Below are 20,551 nucleotides of genomic sequence, written 5' to 3'. Positions count from 1 at the left end.
AAAAAAAAATTGTTAGTTAAAAAAACAAAAATATAACCATAAGTTTCCAAATATTATTATATTGTTGGATATGGTAAGTTTTCCAAGTATTTATTTTCATAATTTGTTACTAATTGGGTTTCCTATTAAGTCAAGAATTGACTAACTATGCCTATAAATATACTTGATTGTTACAATTGTTCCCATAAACCTTCAACCTTATTACTTTTTGTTGTATAAAATATTATACCTTTCAGCCCCCATATATACTCTCTTCAATCTTTCAAATATACAAGAAAGAGTGATGGAGTTTGAAGAAGAAGGGTATCGATTTCATCCCACAGATTCAGAGTTACTCACATACCTTCTTAGGTTTATCACTGAAAATAACTTATGTGACAATGGTTTTATTACGGAGTGTGATGTCTATAACCAACAACCATGGATAACTTATGGCTATGGGCGCCATTGTGGAGGACAAGACGATGGGGATACTAATAATTTTCGTTACTTTATTTCCCCGAGGCATAAGAAGAGTGATAACAGATTTTCCAGACATGTGGCTAACGGTCTTGGGACTTGGAAACAACGAGATAAGGGGAAATGGATTAGGAGTAAACAGAGCAAGCCTTTGAATATGGGACTCAAGAAAAGTCTAGATTATGATACTAACATTTGTTGTCCCCATGATGGAAAGTGGCTCATGAAGGAGTACGTTTTTTGCGAAGCTATTCTTAAAAAGTTCAAAAACTCTAATTATAAAGACTATTGTATTTGTGCTATAAAAAGGAAAAATTCGTCTAATCCTTCGCCAAGTAGTAATGCGAGTACAACTGATTTGAATGAACACAAGTTGGATACAGAGGTGATTTCAGGGATAAATTCTGTTGAGCCGCGGATGGATCAGGCAATCACTCCTATCAATATTGTTGAACCAGTGTTGCGTATTCAAGAGTCTTTATCAGATGAAGAGAAGATCAATGCTCTATTAATAGAATATAATATTGATCCTGAATTAACGAAAATGAGGAATGAGGACTATGGGATGATCAATCATCCTATCAATGTCGTTGAAAATCCAGCAATGGAAGCTGAGGTGCAAGGAAATGGTGTTTCGGAATTTGAGAACACAATACCAGAAAATAATCTGCCAGTACACCAGCAGCAAGGTTTTATTGTTGATGTTAATGAGGATTGTAACGCATATTCAGAATTTCAAGCCAATAATTCAAGCTTTGTTGGACTACTAACTGGTTATGGGGACTACGCTATCAGGAACAACTGGGAGCTAAATACTTTTTCTCCTATTCAAGAACCTATGATTCCCGACTTTGCGAATGTGAAGTCAAATATAACTATGCCTGAAATATATGGTACTTTGACTGAATATATGGATGCCGATGTATTGATGAATCCGGAGAATGCTTTTGATTTTTCTAAACAATCAATAGTAGAATCTAATCAGGTGCAGATCACTCAAGAGGCTGCTGCTGGTGAAGCGAATCGTCTGTTGGGGCAAACTGCGCCTTTTTTTCAAATTCAAGAATTTGTGATGCCAGAAATGTTTGATATGGGTTACACATTGTTGGAGACACAACAAGAACCAAAACCACAAGAAGAATGTAAGACACTTTGTGAAACAGAAAAATCGAGCTTTCTTGATGACCTTACAGAAGCCTTGTTAGATGATGTGCCTCTGAATGATAGATTGAATATAAATAGGGAGAGTAAGATAACATTATTGTTGGATCAACAATCTTGGGAGTCTAACGCGCATTTACAAGATATGCTGCTCTGAAGAATTGGTACCACCTGGACAGTTTCAACTAATTTTGTGGACAATACTAACTAGCTAGCTAGGATCAGTACTTTTTGAAACAATATCACGAGTTTTTGTGCTCCTTTTTGTTGATGTTTCTTATAGTTTATGTAAATTCTGTTTTAGTGTTCAATTTCTAATTTTGACAAATAAACTGTTATTATTATTCTAAGCTTGATTACATGTTACAAAAGTTCATACAGTCCCCCCCCCCCCCCCCCCATATGATCAATCAAGCACTGGATACAAAGGAAAATACTCTGTAATTTATAAATAAGACAGAATTTATGTTAATTAGCCTCGAATAATGATTCTATATTAGTTCCTCGCGGACACTAACAAGACTAGCTAATTGGTCTGCACTCGTTTCAAAACCTCATTTTTGTGGTGTCAGACAAGTCTACTCTTATGATGTGGTTACCAAAAACATGGAATGTTTTCATGTGCCAAAGGAACAAGATTTAGCATGGTTTGTGGGAGTGCACGGGTGCTGTTTTGAGAGCTTAGAACTTGTAGATGGATCTGGCTTGAGATACGGAAATAAACAAGTTTGTGATTACTACTTTTGATAGAGTAATTAAGTACTGGTTTGTTGTTTGTTTACAATTGTTTTCCTGAAACTTTGATTGCACATACACTGTGTGCATTTAAGTGGAAGTTAATCAAAGTAATTCAATATTAAAACTGAAAAACAAATCAGTACTTAAAACTGCCGTAGGGTGAATTAGGTTTAGGTATTAGTAATTACTAATTAATATAATATTTAGGTTTACTATTACTTGTCATGACAATATTAACCTATTATGGAAAGAAGTCTGTATTTTAAGTGGACCCAGAAAAAGAAACATCTTTAGTCTTCTATTAAGGACATTTAAACATAGCACCTTCAACATCTTTAGTCTTCTATTTTTCTTCATTTCAATCACTAAAAATGTCTTCTATCTCAACAGTTGGAGTTTCGATTTATTGGGATGACGAAATCATACATGATGAAAATACCATTTATTATAATTGTCCTCCCAAACGCAATGCTAAATATTCAATTAATGTCTAATATCATAAATTTCTTTCATCAATTTATAAAAGAATGGGTATAGATAATATTGATTGTAATTTGATTATAGGGAAAAATACCCTACTTCGTTTTTATCACAAGGAAAAGTAAATTTTGAAGATTATAATTACGAATCGTTGATCGACTTATTGAGGGTTCCAAATAACTACATAGATCAAAACAAGTTAACAATACTTGAAATCTATGTTAGAAAGGAGCCTAAGACTAGTCAACAACATTCTCCTTTATCAGTCAATGTCCATCCCGATTAGAAAATCGTAATAGCGTTGATGGATTTTCGATAACTCAATCTACTGATTTTCCTAACATGACTCATTATCAAAATATTCTAACCGGTCCATATGATTTTAATTTGAACGAAACTATCAATAAAAGTGACGGGTAATTCTCAATAATTATATTTCAATTATTATTTGTTGATTTTGTCAATTATTTATTAATTTATATGATTTTTTATTATTATTATTATTATTATATATTTTGTAGAGGTTTACTTCATCAAGATTGGAATTTGCTCCAAGTGTAAGATTTTCTTCTACTTTATAAAGTGTAAGAAAAAGTTCCACTTTACAAAGTGTAAGAAAAACTTACGTTTTATAAATTGTAATAAATAGTTCCATTATATATTAAAGGGAAAAGGATCAAATGTGCCCCTATACTATTCAAAAAGGTCTACATATACCCTCCATTTAAAGTTTGGTTAACTCATGCCCTCGCTGTCCAACTTTTGGTCCAAATATGCCCTTATGGGCGTTAGTTGTCATGTTGAACATATCCAACTCATTTTTCATTTCTTTAAATGCCACGAGGAATTGTCATGTCATTTTGACCTTACCACATAACATTTATATGAAAATGTAAAGATATTCGGACTCTTAAACACCTTATTCGACCCATAAATCAGCTCCTTTTAAATTCACTATTCGACTCATTTTTAACAATTTTGTTTAATTTTTATTTTTGCGGTTAATCCCGAAAATGAGTAATTGATTAATAAAAAATAGGAAAAATATGAAAAAAAAATATAAAATTAACGCCAAAAAAGTCACAAATAAATCACGTTATATGACTAACGGAAAACGTTTAAAATATTGGATAAAGTAGAGTTTTTTCTTTCACTAATTATTTTACGAATACAGATCTTTCCATGTCAGTTATCTTTTGCCTATCTCTCTTTCTCACTTTATACAAACACAAATCATATAAATTACAATGTATAATTTGTGTTGTATAAAGCGAGAGAGAAAGAGAGAAATTTGATATACAAATATTTTATTTTGATTCAACTGTATACAAATTTAAATTTTATACAGATATACAAACACAATCATTGATATTTATATATATATATATATACACAATCATCTAACCAATATATATACACAATCGTTGCGCTTTTGTCTACCAGCAATTTATACAAACCTGATATTCCATAGCAAACATAAAGTTTGTTATGAAGTACAATGTTGCAAACTTAGCTAGGGTTTGGCCATAGATTTTCAAATATTCTTGGCAAATATTATTTGGGTGAAATTTCACCATGTGTTTGGTCGTAGTATTTAGAAAATATATTTTACTTTTTAAAAAAATATGATTTACACCCATAAGTTTTAAAAATATCAAAATTAACCATAAGTTTGTATTACAAGTCAATTGAATCTTTGTCTATGACACTAGAGCAATGTGGTAATTTTGGGTGAGTGCAACAAACGTCATTTCATGCATCGTGAAGTAGACAAAACACATGACTTTGTTATTTTGAGCCGATTATTCATCAATTTCATCAATAATCATATTATCATTTTGACATGCACCGAATATTTCATCACTACTTTGGAATTAATGTAAAAAATTGTGTAATACAACGTAAGCAACATTATAGAGGGTGTTTTAGTAAAAGATAAAAATTTGGGGTAAACTTTTAATTTTTAAAAGATTCCAAATAATTAAATTTGGCCTAAATGCTAGAAAAATCTAGTATTTGAAAATTTGAGATATATTCCAAAAATATTTGTCAAATAATGACAAAGTATATGAACAAACACCCTTTGCTAAAAAAAAATTCAAATATTATTTAAAAAATCTATGGTCAAATGTACCCTTAGGTATATCATAAAAATATAATTTTTATGTTTTTTAAACCTAAAGTAAATAAATTGAAACCAAGGAACACTTTGCAGCAGTATTATGTTACAAAATAAGAATATAAAAGAGGAAAATATAGAAAAATAAGAAAGTATTGTGGCATTGCAAATTGCAATGTGGATAGGGTCACGTTATCCAAGTCTGGTCCAGGAGTTTTGCGATGCATGCCATGTCAGCACTGTCATCTGCCACGTCACAAACTCCTTCCAATCAAAACGCCGCATCAGATTCCACATTCATCTTCCCTGTGGCTCCAATAACAGAGCGACACTTGTCACGCTCTCATCCACCAGAAAAAGCTTTAAGCTAGTATCTCCACTCCAAATACCATCCTCAATTCTCACTTCTCATCATCAACTCGACCTCAATTTTTTTTACCTCTTGCCAGCGACACCGTTTAGCTACAAATGGCTGCAGCTACCTCTCTATACGTCTCCGAGATGCTCGGAAGTCCGGTCAAGTTTAGCGGTGTTGCAAGGCCTGCTGCTCCATCTCCATCCTCCTCTGCTACCTTCAAAACTGTTGCCCTTTTCAAAAAGAAGGCGGCTGCAGCTCCTGCCAAAGCTAAGGCTGCCGCTGTCTCCCCTGCTGACGATGAGCTCGCCAAGTGGTACGGTGAGTAACATTACTACCTCCTTCCCTTTTATGAGTTTGATTGGACACGAAATTTAATGCAGTAGTCGTATTAATTGTAACAGATGAGTACTACATTTTCTCACTTTATAAGAGAAGCTATTTAATTTCGCACAAAGTTGTATTAAAATTTTAGATTCCCCTCTGACTGTACTGTAATTAATGTCAAACAGAACGGAAGAGTAGAGTTCTCCTAAGTCCACGCAGCCTCTGTTTAACATCTTCCATTTAGTTTTTATATGCTCTTAAATTTTGCGAATATTTTCAGGACCTGACAGAAGAATTTTCCTGCCCGAGGGTCTATTGGACAGATCAGAAATCCCCGAGTACTTGAACGGAGAAGTTCCCGGAGAGTAAGCTTCGATCTACTTGCTGCATCTCGTAATTTTGTTGATAAATTATATTACTTAGCATATACAAATAGAGAAATTGTCCATATATATAAGAATTTTCTTGTACTTGCTGCAGCTACGGTTACGATCCTTTTGGTTTGAGCAAGAAGCCAGAAGACTTCGCCAAGTAAGTGTAGTACTAGTGACACATTAATTAATTTTACACGCTCAGTCAGCCAACTTTGTTCTTGTTGATTGTGGAGATGGATCTAAGTTTAAAATTGTTCGATCTGCTGCAGATATCAGGCATATGAGCTGATCCACGCCAGATGGGCTATGCTCGGTGCTGCTGGGTTTATTATCCCAGAAGCCTTCAACAAATTTGGTGCCAACTGTGGTCCTGAAGCTGTTTGGTTCAAGGTATATATATATACACACATCACCACTAATTGCAATTTGTTTAAATGTGAGGGGAAATCCTGATTATGAAATTTCGTCTCATGTGTAGACTGGAGCTTTACTTCTAGACGGAAACACATTGAATTACTTCGGAAAGAACATTCCCATCAACCTTATTCTTGCTGTCGTCGCAGAGGTTGTTCTTGTTGGTGGTGCTGAGTACTACAGAATTATTAATGGCTTGGTGAGCTCCCCTTTTCCTACTACAACCTTCATCATAATATTATGTGCATTGACAGTTCTTGTATTTATGTTAAGAAATCTACTTAATATGTATAATTAAATTTATTCAAAACTCAGTAATTTGCCTCGATCATAAAAACTGACAGTTGATTAGATTGTGGATTTAACGAATTGTGTCGGGATGCAGGATTTGGAGGACAAGCTACACCCAGGTGGTCCATTTGACCCACTAGGCCTAGCAAAGGACCCAGACCAGGCAGCAATCTTGAAGGTAAAAGAAATCAAGAATGGAAGACTAGCCATGTTTTCTATGCTTGGTTTCTTCATCCAAGCCTATGTGACCGGACAGGGTCCTGTTGAGAATTTGGCTGCCCATTTGAGTGACCCCTTTGGCAACAACTTGCTCACCGTCATCGGTGGTGCTTCTGAAAGAGTCCCAACCCTGTAATTTTCTTTTTGGCCTGGAGGAATTGTACAATTCTGCAATACATTTCAGAGCTGTATGTGAAAAACCAGCTTGTAGTTTATGAAGACAAACTGTACTTATTCTCATACAGCTACTACTCTGGCCACATTCGTCCTTCATTCCAATTTATGCAGTAACATTATTTTTTTATGAGTATAACTTATATATATCGTCATTATTTCTAAAGAAAAACACGTAATCATATTCACAATGTGAGGATACAATATTTGTCTATACTTGAAAAAACTTAATTTACCTGTAGTGAAGAATTTTTATTTGCCACACAAACGTTAGATGTATTTAAGACTACAAATTTTAATATATTAAAAATACAAGCTTCAAAAGTCTCTCTGTTCAAATTATGTTATATAAATTGAAATAGGAAACAAGTGAATTGTGGAATGTACCAGTTTTTGAGCTGGGAATCAAAATTTAGCCATTATTTAAAATGTAGGCCACTTTTTAGTGCGGAAAAATAAAATTTTGACAAAAATACTGATAGCTTCTTAACACATAACAAGTCCAATACATAGTGTTGGAGTATAAAGCTAGGACAAGTAAATCTCTAGCATAAGGTGCTGAAGTTTGAAAAATGGTTGGAGTTTCAAATTTCATGTAGTTCAAACTTTTACAATTTAATAAATTTATCTGGTTTTTACTTTCTCTATTCCATATTAGGTGAATCTGTGAGGCAGTGTACACCTTTAAGAAAAATATTCAAGGACATAATCTAAATCATATTTTCGTCTTTTATGAAATCATAAATATAATTTTGAAAATAATGTAATTTATCTCCTAGAAAATATAAAACGTCATTAATCGATAAGACGAATATGAAGGGAAAAAATCATACATATCTTGAACTTTGAACAATTCAATTATTTTAAATTATATTTTTTTTCGAAAATTCACTTAATGTGGAATATAGGAAGTAACTTTTAATGGAGGATATTTTTGTCAAAATTTAATGTCTTAATGTAAAATAATTAATTTTGAATTAACGCAACACAACGTACCAGTGTAATTTTATACAAAAAATGTTGTATTTATCAAGTTCTACCTATTCTCAACTCAAGTAGGTTATTTGGATTGAATTAAAAGTTAGTGAAATCTATTTTTAAGTTAATTTTTTATTTTTGAAAGTGTTTCGTCAAATATAAAAAATAATTTAAAAAGTGTTTGACAGGATAAAAAATAACTTAAAATAAGTCAAAAACGAAAAGTAGATTCATATATTTTATTGACTTAAAAATTAATTTTTTATTTTTGCCTTTTTAAATTCTATTTTTAATCTAATCCAAACGGAGCGCGTGAGTACTGAAATTTCAAGCCCACATACGGCAAAGCTTGCCAGAAATAAGTATTCTGCGATTACCTCGCCTTGCGCACTCACACACACGTATAAATACTTAAGAATTGAAAAATCGATGGAAGGTCATCCTTGCTTTTGGGGCGAAGCATTCGCAGAATGGCTATCCAATCGAAACGAATGCCTAATTTCATTCTTCTTCACTCCCTTGTTCAAATTTTCAGGATCGTTAACCATTGGAGCATATCCAATCTCAATTCAGTTATCACCCTTGCGCATCGCAGTCCCAATGTATTCTTTCGAGAGTCTACAAACAATTTTCTCTTAATAATTTTGATCCTACAGTTTCCCTTCGAGATATCATCACCCTTCGCGCAGAGGCCGATTGGGGAATGTTCTCAACTTGCTCTTCGCGTAGGGAAGCAATGTACAGACTTGGAATCATCACCCTACTCAAATTCCGTGTAGTAGTACTAATTTACTGATTTTCATAATACTGCTGTTTTTGTTGTTGTTTGACAAAGTATTTTAGGTTTTGGGCAATTGATCGCCCAAATATGATGATGATGATAAGTCCGTGCACTTTCCTTTGTTGGATCATCCTTACAAGCTCCTTCAATATTGATGTGGTGCTTTCGAAAACAGATTCCCAGCAAGGTAAATCCCCAATTCTGAATTCCAAGCTCATCATTAGCTCAGCTTTTGAGAAGTAATGTATAACTTCTCAATTACTTGGCTTGAGGGCAGGAAGAAACTGTGAATCTTCGCGAGCTTAGATAACCCATAAATGTTATTCATATACATCTTTAGATATGTAGATAACAATTTTAATTGTCTTTACAGTTTCAGCCCTCAATGACATGTATCAGTATTTGAAGCCCCATTCCAAACTTGATGGATGGAAATCCAATGGAGGAAATCCTTGTGATGATTCTTGGACGGGTGTCAAGTGTTCCGGTTCAGATGTCACTGAAATGTACCTCTTTCCTTTCCTTATTTGCTTTTGTCATTTCATTTACTGTTTCTTGCAAAGCGTAATGAAAAAAAAATTGATCTGCTTATTATTCCTAAATTGTAAATAATGTTGCAGTAATCTATCTGGCTTGGGGCTCACTGGATCACTTGGCTTCCAGCTTGATAAGTTGGACAAAGTTACCTACTTGTGAGGCCCAGACAACTCTTGGATATTTGAAATTGAGTTTATATTATGTGATTTTATCTGTCACTGAAAGAACTGGTCCTGACAAAGATGAATTTGAATGTCATAGTGCAGTGATGTGAGCAAAAACAACCTAAAGGACAACATACCATACCAACTTCCTCCTCGCACACAACACCTGTAAGTAGGCAGAGAAGCATTAAGTTCTTAGACATAATTCGTTATGAAATTTCTCCTCAGGCTGCAACTTTTGGTCACCTCCTTTCGGTGTTTTCTTAGTCCAACTGTTTATTATTAAGTAGCATTAAGCCTTATCCAGAAGATCTGTTTCTGTTGATATTGCGCCCTACCAGTCCCTCATTCGGTCCTTGTTCTGCAGAGATCTTTCTGGAAATCAATTTGGTGGAACTGTACCTTATTCAATTTCTCAGATGACTGAGCTTAAATCTATGTAATGGTTTTTCTCTTATTCTTAATGTTCTAAATTTGGGCTTCATATCAGGTGTCAATAATGCTCTTGGTGTTGTGCAGGAATCTTAATCATAATAAGCTAAGTGGATCACTGAGTGATTTATTTGGAAAACTTACAAAACTTACTGAGATGTAAGTATTGCAAATTTTGCATACAGCTACTCCCTGTTGTCTTTTTCTTTGTTTCTATAAGGTCTTGCCTTCAGCAAATAAGTTCATGAATGGCTGCAAGGAAATATTAGAGACAGACTGTAGAGTGAATGGTTCTGGAAGTATAAAAGTTCATTGATATTAGTTGTTCCAAGAATATGTTTGCATTGCCTTTTCCGGACTATCCATTGTTCGCTGTCTGTATATCTCTGATCTGAATTTACAGTAACAATTTAGAAATTGTTGCTAGATGTGGAATTACAACGGACAACGTGGATGTGTGAATAATGTTCCCTAGTCATATAGATTGAGCATCATTCTTTGCTGCTTGTAGTGCTTGAGGATGGAAATCTGCACGTTTGTGATTATTTTATAAAGGTGTGGGAAGTGTGTGAATTGAGTTGATTGAGTGAAGTCTTAACTGATGGAAAAGTTCTGATCGCATCTCTATAGCCTTAACATTGAATTTTCTTGAAACTCTTTCATTCCAATTGGAATGTCCATATTTGACTTGAAATGAGATTATTTAAAATTAAAAGAAAACAACCACGACCTGCTAACAGTTTTTCTTGCTAATGGATTAGTGAAAATTTGTAGAGGTGTGAAATTGTCTGACAACTTCTTAAAAGGATTTTTGGTATAGTGTAAGACATTTCTATTAATTCAAGATGGACTAAAAAGATAAATGAGACATTTAATTGCAGAGATTATTTGTTTTTGGGTGGATTCTTAGCATTTCAAAATCCCAGCATAAAATCTTTGCCTCCGTGAATGAGGTTTTACTTAACTATTTTCATAGGTTGTTCTTCAGATCATTACTTTCAATACAAGAAGTAGCATCCATGGCGACAAGTATCACCTTTGAGAATAACCATGCCCGTCTTCAGCACCACACAATACTAGAGTATCATTGACATATTTCATATGTGATATTTCACCTGAATTGCCGTTTATATCACCAATACAATCCTTGCAGTCATTCAAGTTGATCACTCTGTTAAGAATAAAGCTTAGAGTTTTATTACTAATAGGAAAGCAAAGATGATGATGGATCACCTTGTGTCACCGCCTAGACAGGCTATGAAGGAGTACTAACTCGATATATAGTCTAATTTTCATTTGTACTTCCTACAAAACACCACATAAGTTAAAATTATCCTGTTAGTTCAGTCTCTCTAGGATAATAAAGTCAAGCAAGATAACAATGCTTTTACGGCCCCCTCACTTCTTTCTCTATACATTCCTGCATATCAACATGCTTACATATATTCATAAACGTTGTAGTGTGTCCGGTAATATAATTGTCTAGTGTATCAACTAACTCGTGCAATCTTATCCAGGGATATCTCCTACAATTCAATATCAGGCAGTTTGCCTCAGAGTCTTAAATCCCTCTCAAGCCTCAGCAAATTGTAAGCTAGTGCTTAATATTTGGGATCAAAATCTTGATTGGAGATAAACATTTTCACTCTGCATGCAGGCATATACAGAACAATCAGTTTACTGGATCAATAAATGTTCTTGCGGATCTTGAACTTGACGATTTGTAAGTTGAACTGTTAGTAATTTTACAATTCTAAGTAATGGTTTTTGCGATTCCAAAGTGTAGTAAGTTTTCCTGCATTATGTGTTAAAAATTACAATTCTAAGTCTTTCATGTTTCTTGACTTCTTCATTTATCTTACTTTCAAACTTTCGAGTATAATTGGTACATTAGGTTGTCTTTTGTATTATACCATGATTGCTACTGAGTTGATATATGCTTAAAGTAGGTCTCGTGCCAACCTGACTGCCTCTATATTTCTAAGGTGAGCTTTGATTTCACATTTCAAGGGTCCAACTTCTGTAGCCCAAGTTTTACTATGATTTTTAGTACTTTTTCTTACGACTGTGACTTCTAGTACTATAAGGTCTATGATTCAGAAAGAAATTTCTATTTTTGTCCTCCTTTGAGAGAGGTGGACTTTTACTGTGTGACTGCATGCAATATCGAGAATACCCCTTGCCACTTGTTCAGACAATCTATATGCAAAAAAATCTCTTTTATAAGACTGATAGAATCATAAATCATTAGTAGGCCAAATTTAAATCTCATACTTTTTTTCGATATCCCTTAAATAAAATGTTGGCTTGGATTTGAATAAGAAACTGTCACAAGTATGAAGTGTCCTCGATGTTTAGACGTAACTAAGCCAGTGTATTCAACAAAATGTTGGCAGGAATGTAGCAAACAACCAATTTAATGGATGGATTCCGAATGAGCTGAAAGACATCAAAAAATTAGAGTGAGTGTTGAATGAACTATTGGTTAAATAGTTTTGATTTATAATGTCTGATACTTTCTTTTTGCTTAAAAGGACTGGCGGAAATAGTTGGTCTACTGGATCAGCTCCTCCTCCACCTCCTGGGCAGAAAGCTAAACCACACACCAGGAACTCAGATAAGGAATCTGGAAAATCTGGCCTGGGTATAGGGGCCATTGCAGGGATATTATTGGGTGTTTTGTTGCTACTTAGTGTTATAATTGCTCTATTGTCAAGGAAAAAAAGATCATCATCTTCCTCCCATTTTATTGAAGAAGATAAATTTAGCCGACGTCAAACTTTTACTCCTCTTGCATCTCAGGAGTTATCTAGTAGCGTACGTGCCAACATGCAGGAGGACTTCAGAGGTAATTTTACTTTTGGCTTTCCAATCCACTTTTACAAAAGAAGAAGCAATTGAGAAGAAAAAAAAAATCTGTGGCTTACAATAACATATTCTCTAAAACTTGTCTCCTAAACTAAGTTAAGGTTAGGTTGTATTATTACCAAGGATCTTTCAGAAATGACCTCCCTAACCTGCAAAGTTAGGTGGAAGGTCTGCTAGATCCACATTTGTGGAATCACATTCAGTGGTGGCTCAAGCTAATTAGTGGCCTAAATCCAAAATTAAGTTAGAGACTTAAATTTTAATTATTTTTTTATATATGAGATTCAAGTTATTTCTTTTTTTTTAATTAAGAAAGTTTTTATTTTTGTGATCTTAAATTAAAGATATATATACCAAAATATTTTTTAATCTTGTGGTCTTAAACATATCAAGTGGAAGTTAAATTTAAAAATCGATCGATAAAAACGAAACACTCTTTAATGTTTCGAAACAAATTAAAACATTCTTTATTATAATTTTTTTGTTAAAAATACTTAAGATTATTTTATTATTACTAAAAAAATTAGGCCCTTTGATTTTGGGGCCTAAGGCATATGACCTCATTTTTAAAGGCATTGAGACACCCCGATCATATTGAGTATGTTGTTGTTGGTTTGATTGTACTATTATTATTGTTTTATTGGTGAACACACCCCTCCACAACCTTTATCTAAGGGACAATAGAGTTTATGCTCACTTTCCCTTTATGACGAACTCAAAACCTCTTAGTTGAAAGTGAAAAACTCTCCCGACTAGAGCAACCTCCCTTGTTGGTCACAAGTGTATTATTTCATCTAACATAATTTATGTCCTTTGATTCATCATCAGTTGCAGAGAAACATTTGCAAACCTCTTCCTCAATGGTTCTTAAGCGTCTTAATTCAGAGCGTCACAAGTCTTTTAATGAGAAGGAGATGAAAAATGTTCCACCTTCAGATCATGTCAAGTCGGCCAATGATAAAGAATTCGCAAATCCTATGAAACAGAACAGTTCAGTTAAGTTAGATCATTATCCTTTAGTTGATTTGCAAAATGCAACCAGTAACTTTGCAAGTTCTCGCCTTCTTGGTGAGGGATCAATTGGTCGAGTATACATGGCAAAATATCCGGATGGCAAGGTAAGTTTGACCTGATTTACATTATTATTTAGTTTTATGGTTTATTTATTGTTAATTCACTTCATGAATAGGTTGCATAACCTCCACTATACACCATGAGAGATTGAATACAATGCATAGATTAATCAAAGGTAATCAGAAGAAAAGACAATAGACAAACATATATTTGTAAAGCTAATACTATTCATGAGTACTTGACGATCAATGTATTTAAACTTTTTCTTGATTTTGAAGAGTCCGTGTTCATGAAATACATAAGTTCATACACATATATTCCGCCTGCTTTGACATTGAAACTACTGTTTTCTACTATTATTTCTAGAAAATCATTGGTATTTCAGAATGGTAGGAATGGTATTTCAGAATGGTAGGAACCAGCCCAAGTCTTAAGTGAAAATTATGTCGGAAGGTTCCTTTTAAAAGATTGAAATAAATACATAGTACTTGTTAAGTTGACTTTATAATTCTTGAAACCTTATGAATTAGAATAGAATTTATGAATAATAACATAGATCTTATACTGTTGCATGGGAGCTAAAGTAAATGAACTTACATTTGTTGTTTCAGCGTAATCCTTGAATCTATCACGTTGTCCATGTTAATCATTGCATAGGCAGTGACAACTCAAGCTAATTAGTTGCCTAAACCAAAATTAAGTTAAAAATCTAAATTTTAATTATTATTTTTTATATATGAGATTCAAGTTATTTCTTTTTTTTAATAAAAAAAGTTTTATTTTTTATGATCTTAAACTATATATATATATATATATATATATATATATATATATATATTAATCTTATGGTCGTAAACATATTATGTGAAAGTTAAATCTAAAAATTGATCCATTAAAAAGAAACATTCTTTAATGTTCCGAAACAAATTAAAACATTCTTTATTGTTTATTTATTTTTGTTAAAAACGCTTAGGAATAATTTTATTATTACGAAAAAAATTAGGTCCTTTAATTTTGATGCCTAAGGCATATGCCTCATTTTTAAAGGCATTGAGTCACCCCTGGCATAGGTGATAATGTTCTGCTACATGAAAACTGTGGTAAACTGACTTAAATTTCCTGGTTGGGATATTGCGTTTGTGTAGATAAAATTTGACCTCTTCTCTGTTTCCTTATAACACTATAGAGAGGTTCTTTTCAACTAAAACAAATTTCTTCCAGACCTTAGCAGATCACTTGCATGATAAAGTTTGTTCACCAATATGTTAATAGGTATACTGTAAGCGCACTAGTTGACCACAGAAATTAGACTATAATGATGGATGGATGTGAGCTCACTTCTCATCAAAGGTCTCTTTAAAACTTGTATCAGTCTGTTCATAGCCAACATATACAGATTGCTCAGATATCTCTTCATGGGAATCTTGCATATTCTGTTCGCATATACTTTTGGACCTATACCACGTGCTCTGACTTAACATGGGCACATGGCAATAATTTTAGTTGCTTTTATCTTCTTTTGTTAGCTTATTTTTTCAAACTCCCGTGAGGCTAGGTTATCTAGCTTTTCTATTCATTGCAGCAGATAACTGTAATGTGGAAGTGAACATAATATATGTCCCAAGCAGATATATCATGCTTGATTCAACTTAAACCTGCAAATGTTTCTGGTGCTACTAATTGGTTGGCTACCATTTCTAGGGAGGTTCAGCTGATGTTTATATGGTCTACAAGTATTTAATCAGATCCGTACTATATGATAAACATAATGGAGAAATCTTATTTTTGATTTACCAGGTTCTGGCGGTAAAGAAAATAGACTCCTCCTTTTTCCGAGATGGGCAGTGCACAGAATTCACAGAAATTGTTGGCAATATGTCCAAACTTCACCACACAAATATAGCTGAAGTTATTGGTTATTGTTCAGAGCAGGGACATAATATGTTAATCTTTGAGTATTTTAGAAATGGTTCACTTTATGAATTCCTTCATGTGTCAGATGACTTCAGCAAACCTCTTACATGGAACACAAGAGTCAGAATTGCTCTAGGGGTCGCCCGTGCTCTTGAGTAAGTCAAACTCTTCATGTTGTTTCTCTTGCAGTTGGTGATTTCCTTTATGTTGGTGTTAATAGTGAGTACTACTGGCACAGATTAATTGCATGTCCTTAGTGTTGAGTGACATTACGGTTTCCTCTGTAACTGATATCCCATCGAGTACGACATGATTTTGAATTATAAGAAACACTCTAGTCAATGTGGTTCTCCTAATAGAGATCCTATGACATGATTTTAATTTGTACATAGGTACCTGCATGAGGTTTGTTCTCCATCATGTCTCCACGGCAATATAAGAACTTCAAACATTGTGCTCGATGCTGAATTGAATTCTCGTCTCTGTGAGTGTGGCATGGCAATGTTTCATCAGGTATGTGAAGATAGACCTTTAGATACTGCAAGTATTTTCTGCAGTTTTGGATGTTAGGATTTTGGAACCTGCTAACTTGCAAATGTGACCACCTGAAACAGGAAATGGATAAAGTCATATTCAGAAAAATAAAGTGGGCCGCATGTAACTTCTTAAATTATATGTTGGATATTTTGAAGTTTTACGAAAACTATTGAGACGATAAAAGTGGAAATCGTGTAATTTTGACATATATAATGTGGCTAGTCTTCCATAAAAATGAATACTATTTCAGAAGACTCAAAAATGAAATGTGGATATTGTTACCTTTTCTTGGCCAAGGACTGTGATTGAATTTATTAGCAGCTTCATAATTAGTTTGCATCATTGCTTAGAATGTCACTGACACGGCTGATTTCCAAATAGAAAGTCCATGGTACCAGGTCCTTCTTCAAGTCACTTGCCCTCCATTATTTTCTTATCACTCAGCTGTGAATGGTATTGGTCTACTGGATGGCTAATAGATGCAGGATTTGGTGCAAATTTGTACAGTTTGACATGGCGATCAGGTTCTAGTTTGAGAATAAGTGTCATGTTCTGAATAATAGGATATGGTGCTACATAAATGAATATGAACATAGAAGATGGTAGCAATTGGGGCTAGATAAATAATAGTAGTTTGTAAATTCAGGGGTGGAGCCAGTATTTGAAGTACGTCCAGAGCCCAATAACTTTGATCAAAATCCTATATATTTGTTGTAAATTGACTAATGTGGACATATAATAAATTTCAGATCCAATACTTCAAATATAGAACCCATAAAATCCAAATCCTGTTGAAATGCATACTCTGTTGTTTGTACCTAGGGTTAATCTGGATTGGTCCACATTTGCCAATTTATGCTTAAGATATTTCACATGGTGGTTTGGTGTCTAGTAGAGGTAGTCGTGCTTAAATAATGTTATTCAACCTTCTCCCTTTTTTTCAGCGATCAAGCAAAAACTTGGATGCTGGATACACTGCTCCAGAATGCACAAAACCTTCTGCATTTACTTTGAAGAGTGATGTTTATAGCTTCGGAGTTGTCATGTTGGAACTGTTGACAGGGCGAAAGCCTTTTGACAGGTGCAGTCCCCTTGCATGCTAAGTTTAATTTTTTAAGTTATCCATCAAAGTGAATCTAACATATTCAGATCAATGCTTCAGTTCAAAGCCAAGATTAGAACAGTGTCTGGCCGAATGGGCATCGCCACAACTACATGATCTAGATGCCTTAGAGCAAATGGCTGATCCTGCTCTGCGTGGACTTTATCCTCCTAAATCTCTCTCTAGATTTGCCAATGTGACTGCTCTGTGCGTTCAGGTTAGATTTCTTTTGCAGTAATTTTCTAAAATAGAGGGAGTTAACTAATATCTTTCTATCAATAGCCTAAAGAATAAGGATTCTTGACTTATTCGTGATTACTGATGTTGTCAGCCGGAGCCAGAATTTCGACCACAAATGTCTGAGGTGGTCCGTTTAGTACAAAAGTCGAATATGAGCCAGAGAGGTGATGATGATGATTACTGATATATACTTTCAGGTTCTCGGAGGAAAAAAAAGGAAGAAAATCTTTTCAGACTTGAGAAGACGGGACTCCCATTTTTTTTCTTACTTCATCTTCTCCTTTTAGAAAATCAAGTGTTTTTGGGTAGTGCAAACGCTTTCCAGTACTTTGAAGTCTAGTTGAAAGCAATGATCTGTTTGTCATGGCATATCACGCCAATAGCAGTCTCTTCTCTTGTTGATAACTTCATATCCCCATTCCATTTTATGTGGCTGGATTTGAAGTACAAGGATCAAGCTCGTTAATTCTGTGTGAATTTGGACACAAATTCTTCAATGTTTTTCTGATCTGTGTTTTCTGTGGTGATGCAAGAGGGAGAGTCAGTAGTTTATGTTTCGAATATGGAAAGAGATATTGAGATGGGATCAAATGCTGTTTTGTGCAATTCTTCAAAAGAATCATTTTGGGGCAATCAGTTCAAATCTACATGCTCAAAACTCTACGCATCAAACAGTAGTTGTTAACCACTCATCAAGACAATGCACGTGTTAAATCCCTACCATCATCACGTCGTTCATGAATTCGCAGAAGCTCTCTTGTTCCTTGAGCTAATACTAAAATATTTGCTAACAAGAATCAACATCTTTGTTGCCTGGGGAAACCGTCATCTTAGGACTGGGAATATGCTACAGAGATGCGCAAGGAAATCACAAGGCTACACACAAAGAATTCACACTATTCAATAATTCGAACCATAGAATACGGGCTACATTATTTACTTTTTACCAGTGGTACCATAATTCTATTCTTATTGCTTCATTCCCTCTTTTCGTGTATCTACAAACCAGGAAATTCATTTGCTCCGTAGACTGAGCAAAACACCTTAGTCGCTCTGAACTGTTTCTCTTGAGTCCTTTCTCTTTCGTTGACTCGACAAACATACGCTGATCAGTTGAGAATTCTCAACAAGCATGTAAAGGCAAAGAAAACAGAGTCCTACATAAAATTAATCGACACAGAACAATTTGACGCAAAATTTGTGAATGAAAATGACTTGTATCCCGATAGTTGAAATAGAGGAAATAGGAGAAGAAATGACTCACCGGCATAGGCAACAGTAACGCCTGATGCTATCCTTCCCAAAACTGATAGCACATAAAGAGTAACCACAACCTGGCAATGTAGATGATTTTAATAACACTTCACCAATCGAATATTCAGTTACGTCACATTAGTATAAGAGTTTCTGTTTGGAGCTTTCCTTTGTGTATTAATCATCCTATCGAAGCTCTGATACTGTGTTCGGCAGAAAACATTGTTTGTTTGTGAAATTTAGTGAAGTTCAAAAATTTACACAAAAAGACCGGGAAGAGTAGTGTGTACATCGACCTTTCCACTACACCCCTTGGCTCAACTTCTAAAAAAAAAAACAGTTTTTGGTGAAATTTCACTTCCAAGCACAATATTAAGTTCCAAACATACAGTACAAGTTTGTTAGTACCTTAACGAACAAGCGCTTATCATGTCCAGTAGCAGAAACGCGGAGAACAGACTCAGCAGCACCGATAGTATTAGCAATGCAGGCAAGGACGCGATTCGCAGTGTTCTGTGAGATCTGCCATTCTAGTGGATCCACAGGAACCGAAATGTTCATCTGGCGATACAGGAGTCCGAGAATGGCGAGGGAGCAAAGGATTACAGTAAAGACGTCAGAGACGAGAGAGACGATACTGGCATTCCGATAAACACAGTGGTAGTAAACGAGAGTGCCGCAGATGATGATAATGAAGGGTACGGGACCACGCAAATCCTTCTTCCTCCTAGGGTTTATTGTCCTTCGAATCTCCTCATTAGCGTTCAATTCTTCCATGGCGCAGGTACTTTTTTTGGTCTCTAATGGCTCGATTACAGTGGCCCCAGATATGGACGGAAAATTTATCGGTGAGTCAATTCCGAACGCTGTGTCGTCTTCTCTAAATTTTTCAAAATCCGCGGGCTTAATTAAGATTATTATTGACACATTATATTCCAATTGTTGTATTTTTTTTCAAAGAGAAGCTTCTGAAGAAAACTGTCTATGCCCATTTCATAACAGTTTCCATCAAAGATATTTCAAACAAATTGAAAAAGAGCAAAGCCAACAACAGAATCGTTGGAAAATATTCGGGAGGGAACATTTTTCTTTTTCTATTGTCAATGGCTCAGTGCTTGTTTTCTTTTCTCGAGATCTATAACTATGTTAGTTGACTTATCCGGGCATTATGATATTTTTATATGAGAAAATATATTATATTATATAGTTGCCCACTAAAATAATAAAGGAGAAATATATATGTTTTTGTTATATTCCTCGATAATTGTTTACTATTGATTTAGCATATTTTAAAAAAATTATAAATAGAAGGATAATTTACTGTATCATTATTTGAATATAATAAATTTAATATCTTAAAAAGCGTAATAAGAAAATAACTATTATCCATAAATTTTATAAAATGATCAAGTATAATTGGACATCTACTTTTTAGTAGCAAGGGATCAAATGTGCGAAGAGGCCTTTTTATACTCCTGCTAACCTTCCACGGAATGATGTTAACAGTTTATAAGTTATATAACTAGGACTTTTTTTCATTTTCGTGTTTACCCAAACGA

At 34.3% G+C, this 20,551-nt stretch overlaps 4 protein-coding genes across 9 annotated transcripts; 3 read left to right on the top strand and 1 right to left on the bottom strand.

Annotated features, from left to right (window-relative positions):
• The first annotated feature begins 283 nt into the window (after nt 1-283).
• LOC112941642 (NAC domain-containing protein 96-like) lies at nt 284-1,777 on the top strand. The gene has a single exon (XM_026031349.2). It carries the CDS (start codon nt 284-286, stop codon nt 1,775-1,777), a length of 1,494 nt encoding a protein of 497 aa, XP_025887134.1.
• Nucleotides 1,778-5,347: 3,570 nt separating this feature from the next.
• Nucleotides 5,348-7,310, top strand: CAB9 (chlorophyll a-b binding protein Cab9). Its single transcript, NM_001330642.1, has 6 exons — nt 5,348-5,633; nt 5,920-6,004; nt 6,120-6,170; nt 6,283-6,403; nt 6,492-6,626; nt 6,813-7,310. The coding sequence occupies exons 1-6, from the start codon at nt 5,426-5,428 to the stop codon at nt 7,071-7,073; spliced, it is 861 nt and encodes a 286-aa protein (NP_001317571.1). The 5' UTR covers nt 5,348-5,425; the 3' UTR covers nt 7,074-7,310.
• A 1,084-nt stretch (nt 7,311-8,394) lies between these two features.
• On the top strand, nt 8,395-18,246 carry LOC101260543 (protein STRUBBELIG-RECEPTOR FAMILY 5). Of its 4 annotated transcripts, none has more exons than XM_069299284.1 (18): nt 8,395-8,827; nt 8,925-9,057; nt 9,244-9,376; nt 9,491-9,562; nt 9,674-9,739; nt 9,939-10,010; nt 10,091-10,162; nt 11,521-11,592; nt 11,661-11,726; nt 11,953-11,988; nt 12,400-12,465; nt 12,538-12,851; nt 13,700-13,989; nt 15,743-16,014; nt 16,252-16,372; nt 17,341-17,477; nt 17,559-17,715; nt 17,830-18,246. In XM_069299284.1, the coding sequence occupies exons 2-18, from the start codon at nt 8,958-8,960 to the stop codon at nt 17,920-17,922; spliced, it is 2,139 nt and encodes a 712-aa protein (XP_069155385.1). In that variant the 5' UTR covers nt 8,395-8,827; nt 8,925-8,957; the 3' UTR covers nt 17,923-18,246. The 4 variants fall into 4 exon arrangements, with proteins under 4 accessions (XP_069155385.1, XP_010322795.1, XP_069155384.1 ...); XM_069299283.1 differs by having other exon boundaries at nt 8,654-8,827; nt 8,933-9,057; XM_010324493.4 differs by lacking the exon at nt 11,953-11,988.
• On the bottom strand, nt 15,703-20,144 carry LOC101253796 (reticulon-like protein B22). 3 transcript variants are annotated; one of them, XM_010324492.4, is made up of 3 exons: nt 19,401-20,144; nt 19,003-19,072; nt 15,703-16,464 (listed from the first exon to the last, which is right to left on the bottom strand). In XM_010324492.4, exons 1-3 carry the CDS (start codon nt 19,767-19,769, stop codon nt 16,391-16,393), a joined length of 513 nt encoding a protein of 170 aa, XP_010322794.1. In that variant the 5' UTR covers nt 19,770-20,144; the 3' UTR covers nt 15,703-16,390. The 3 variants fall into 3 exon arrangements, with proteins under 3 accessions (XP_010322794.1, XP_069155386.1, XP_004241922.1); XM_069299285.1 differs by lacking the exon at nt 15,703-16,464 and adding an exon at nt 16,679-16,923; XM_004241874.5 differs by lacking the exon at nt 15,703-16,464 and adding an exon at nt 18,320-18,895.
• Nucleotides 20,145-20,551: the final 407 nt, after the last annotated feature.

Source organism: Solanum lycopersicum, chromosome 6 (genome assembly GCF_036512215.1).
Source record: "Solanum lycopersicum chromosome 6, SLM_r2.1".
NCBI classification, from domain to species: Eukaryota; Viridiplantae; Streptophyta; class Magnoliopsida; order Solanales; family Solanaceae; genus Solanum; species Solanum lycopersicum.
The sequence above is the reverse complement of the archived record's forward strand: the minus strand, read 5'-3'. Positions and strand labels throughout refer to the sequence as shown.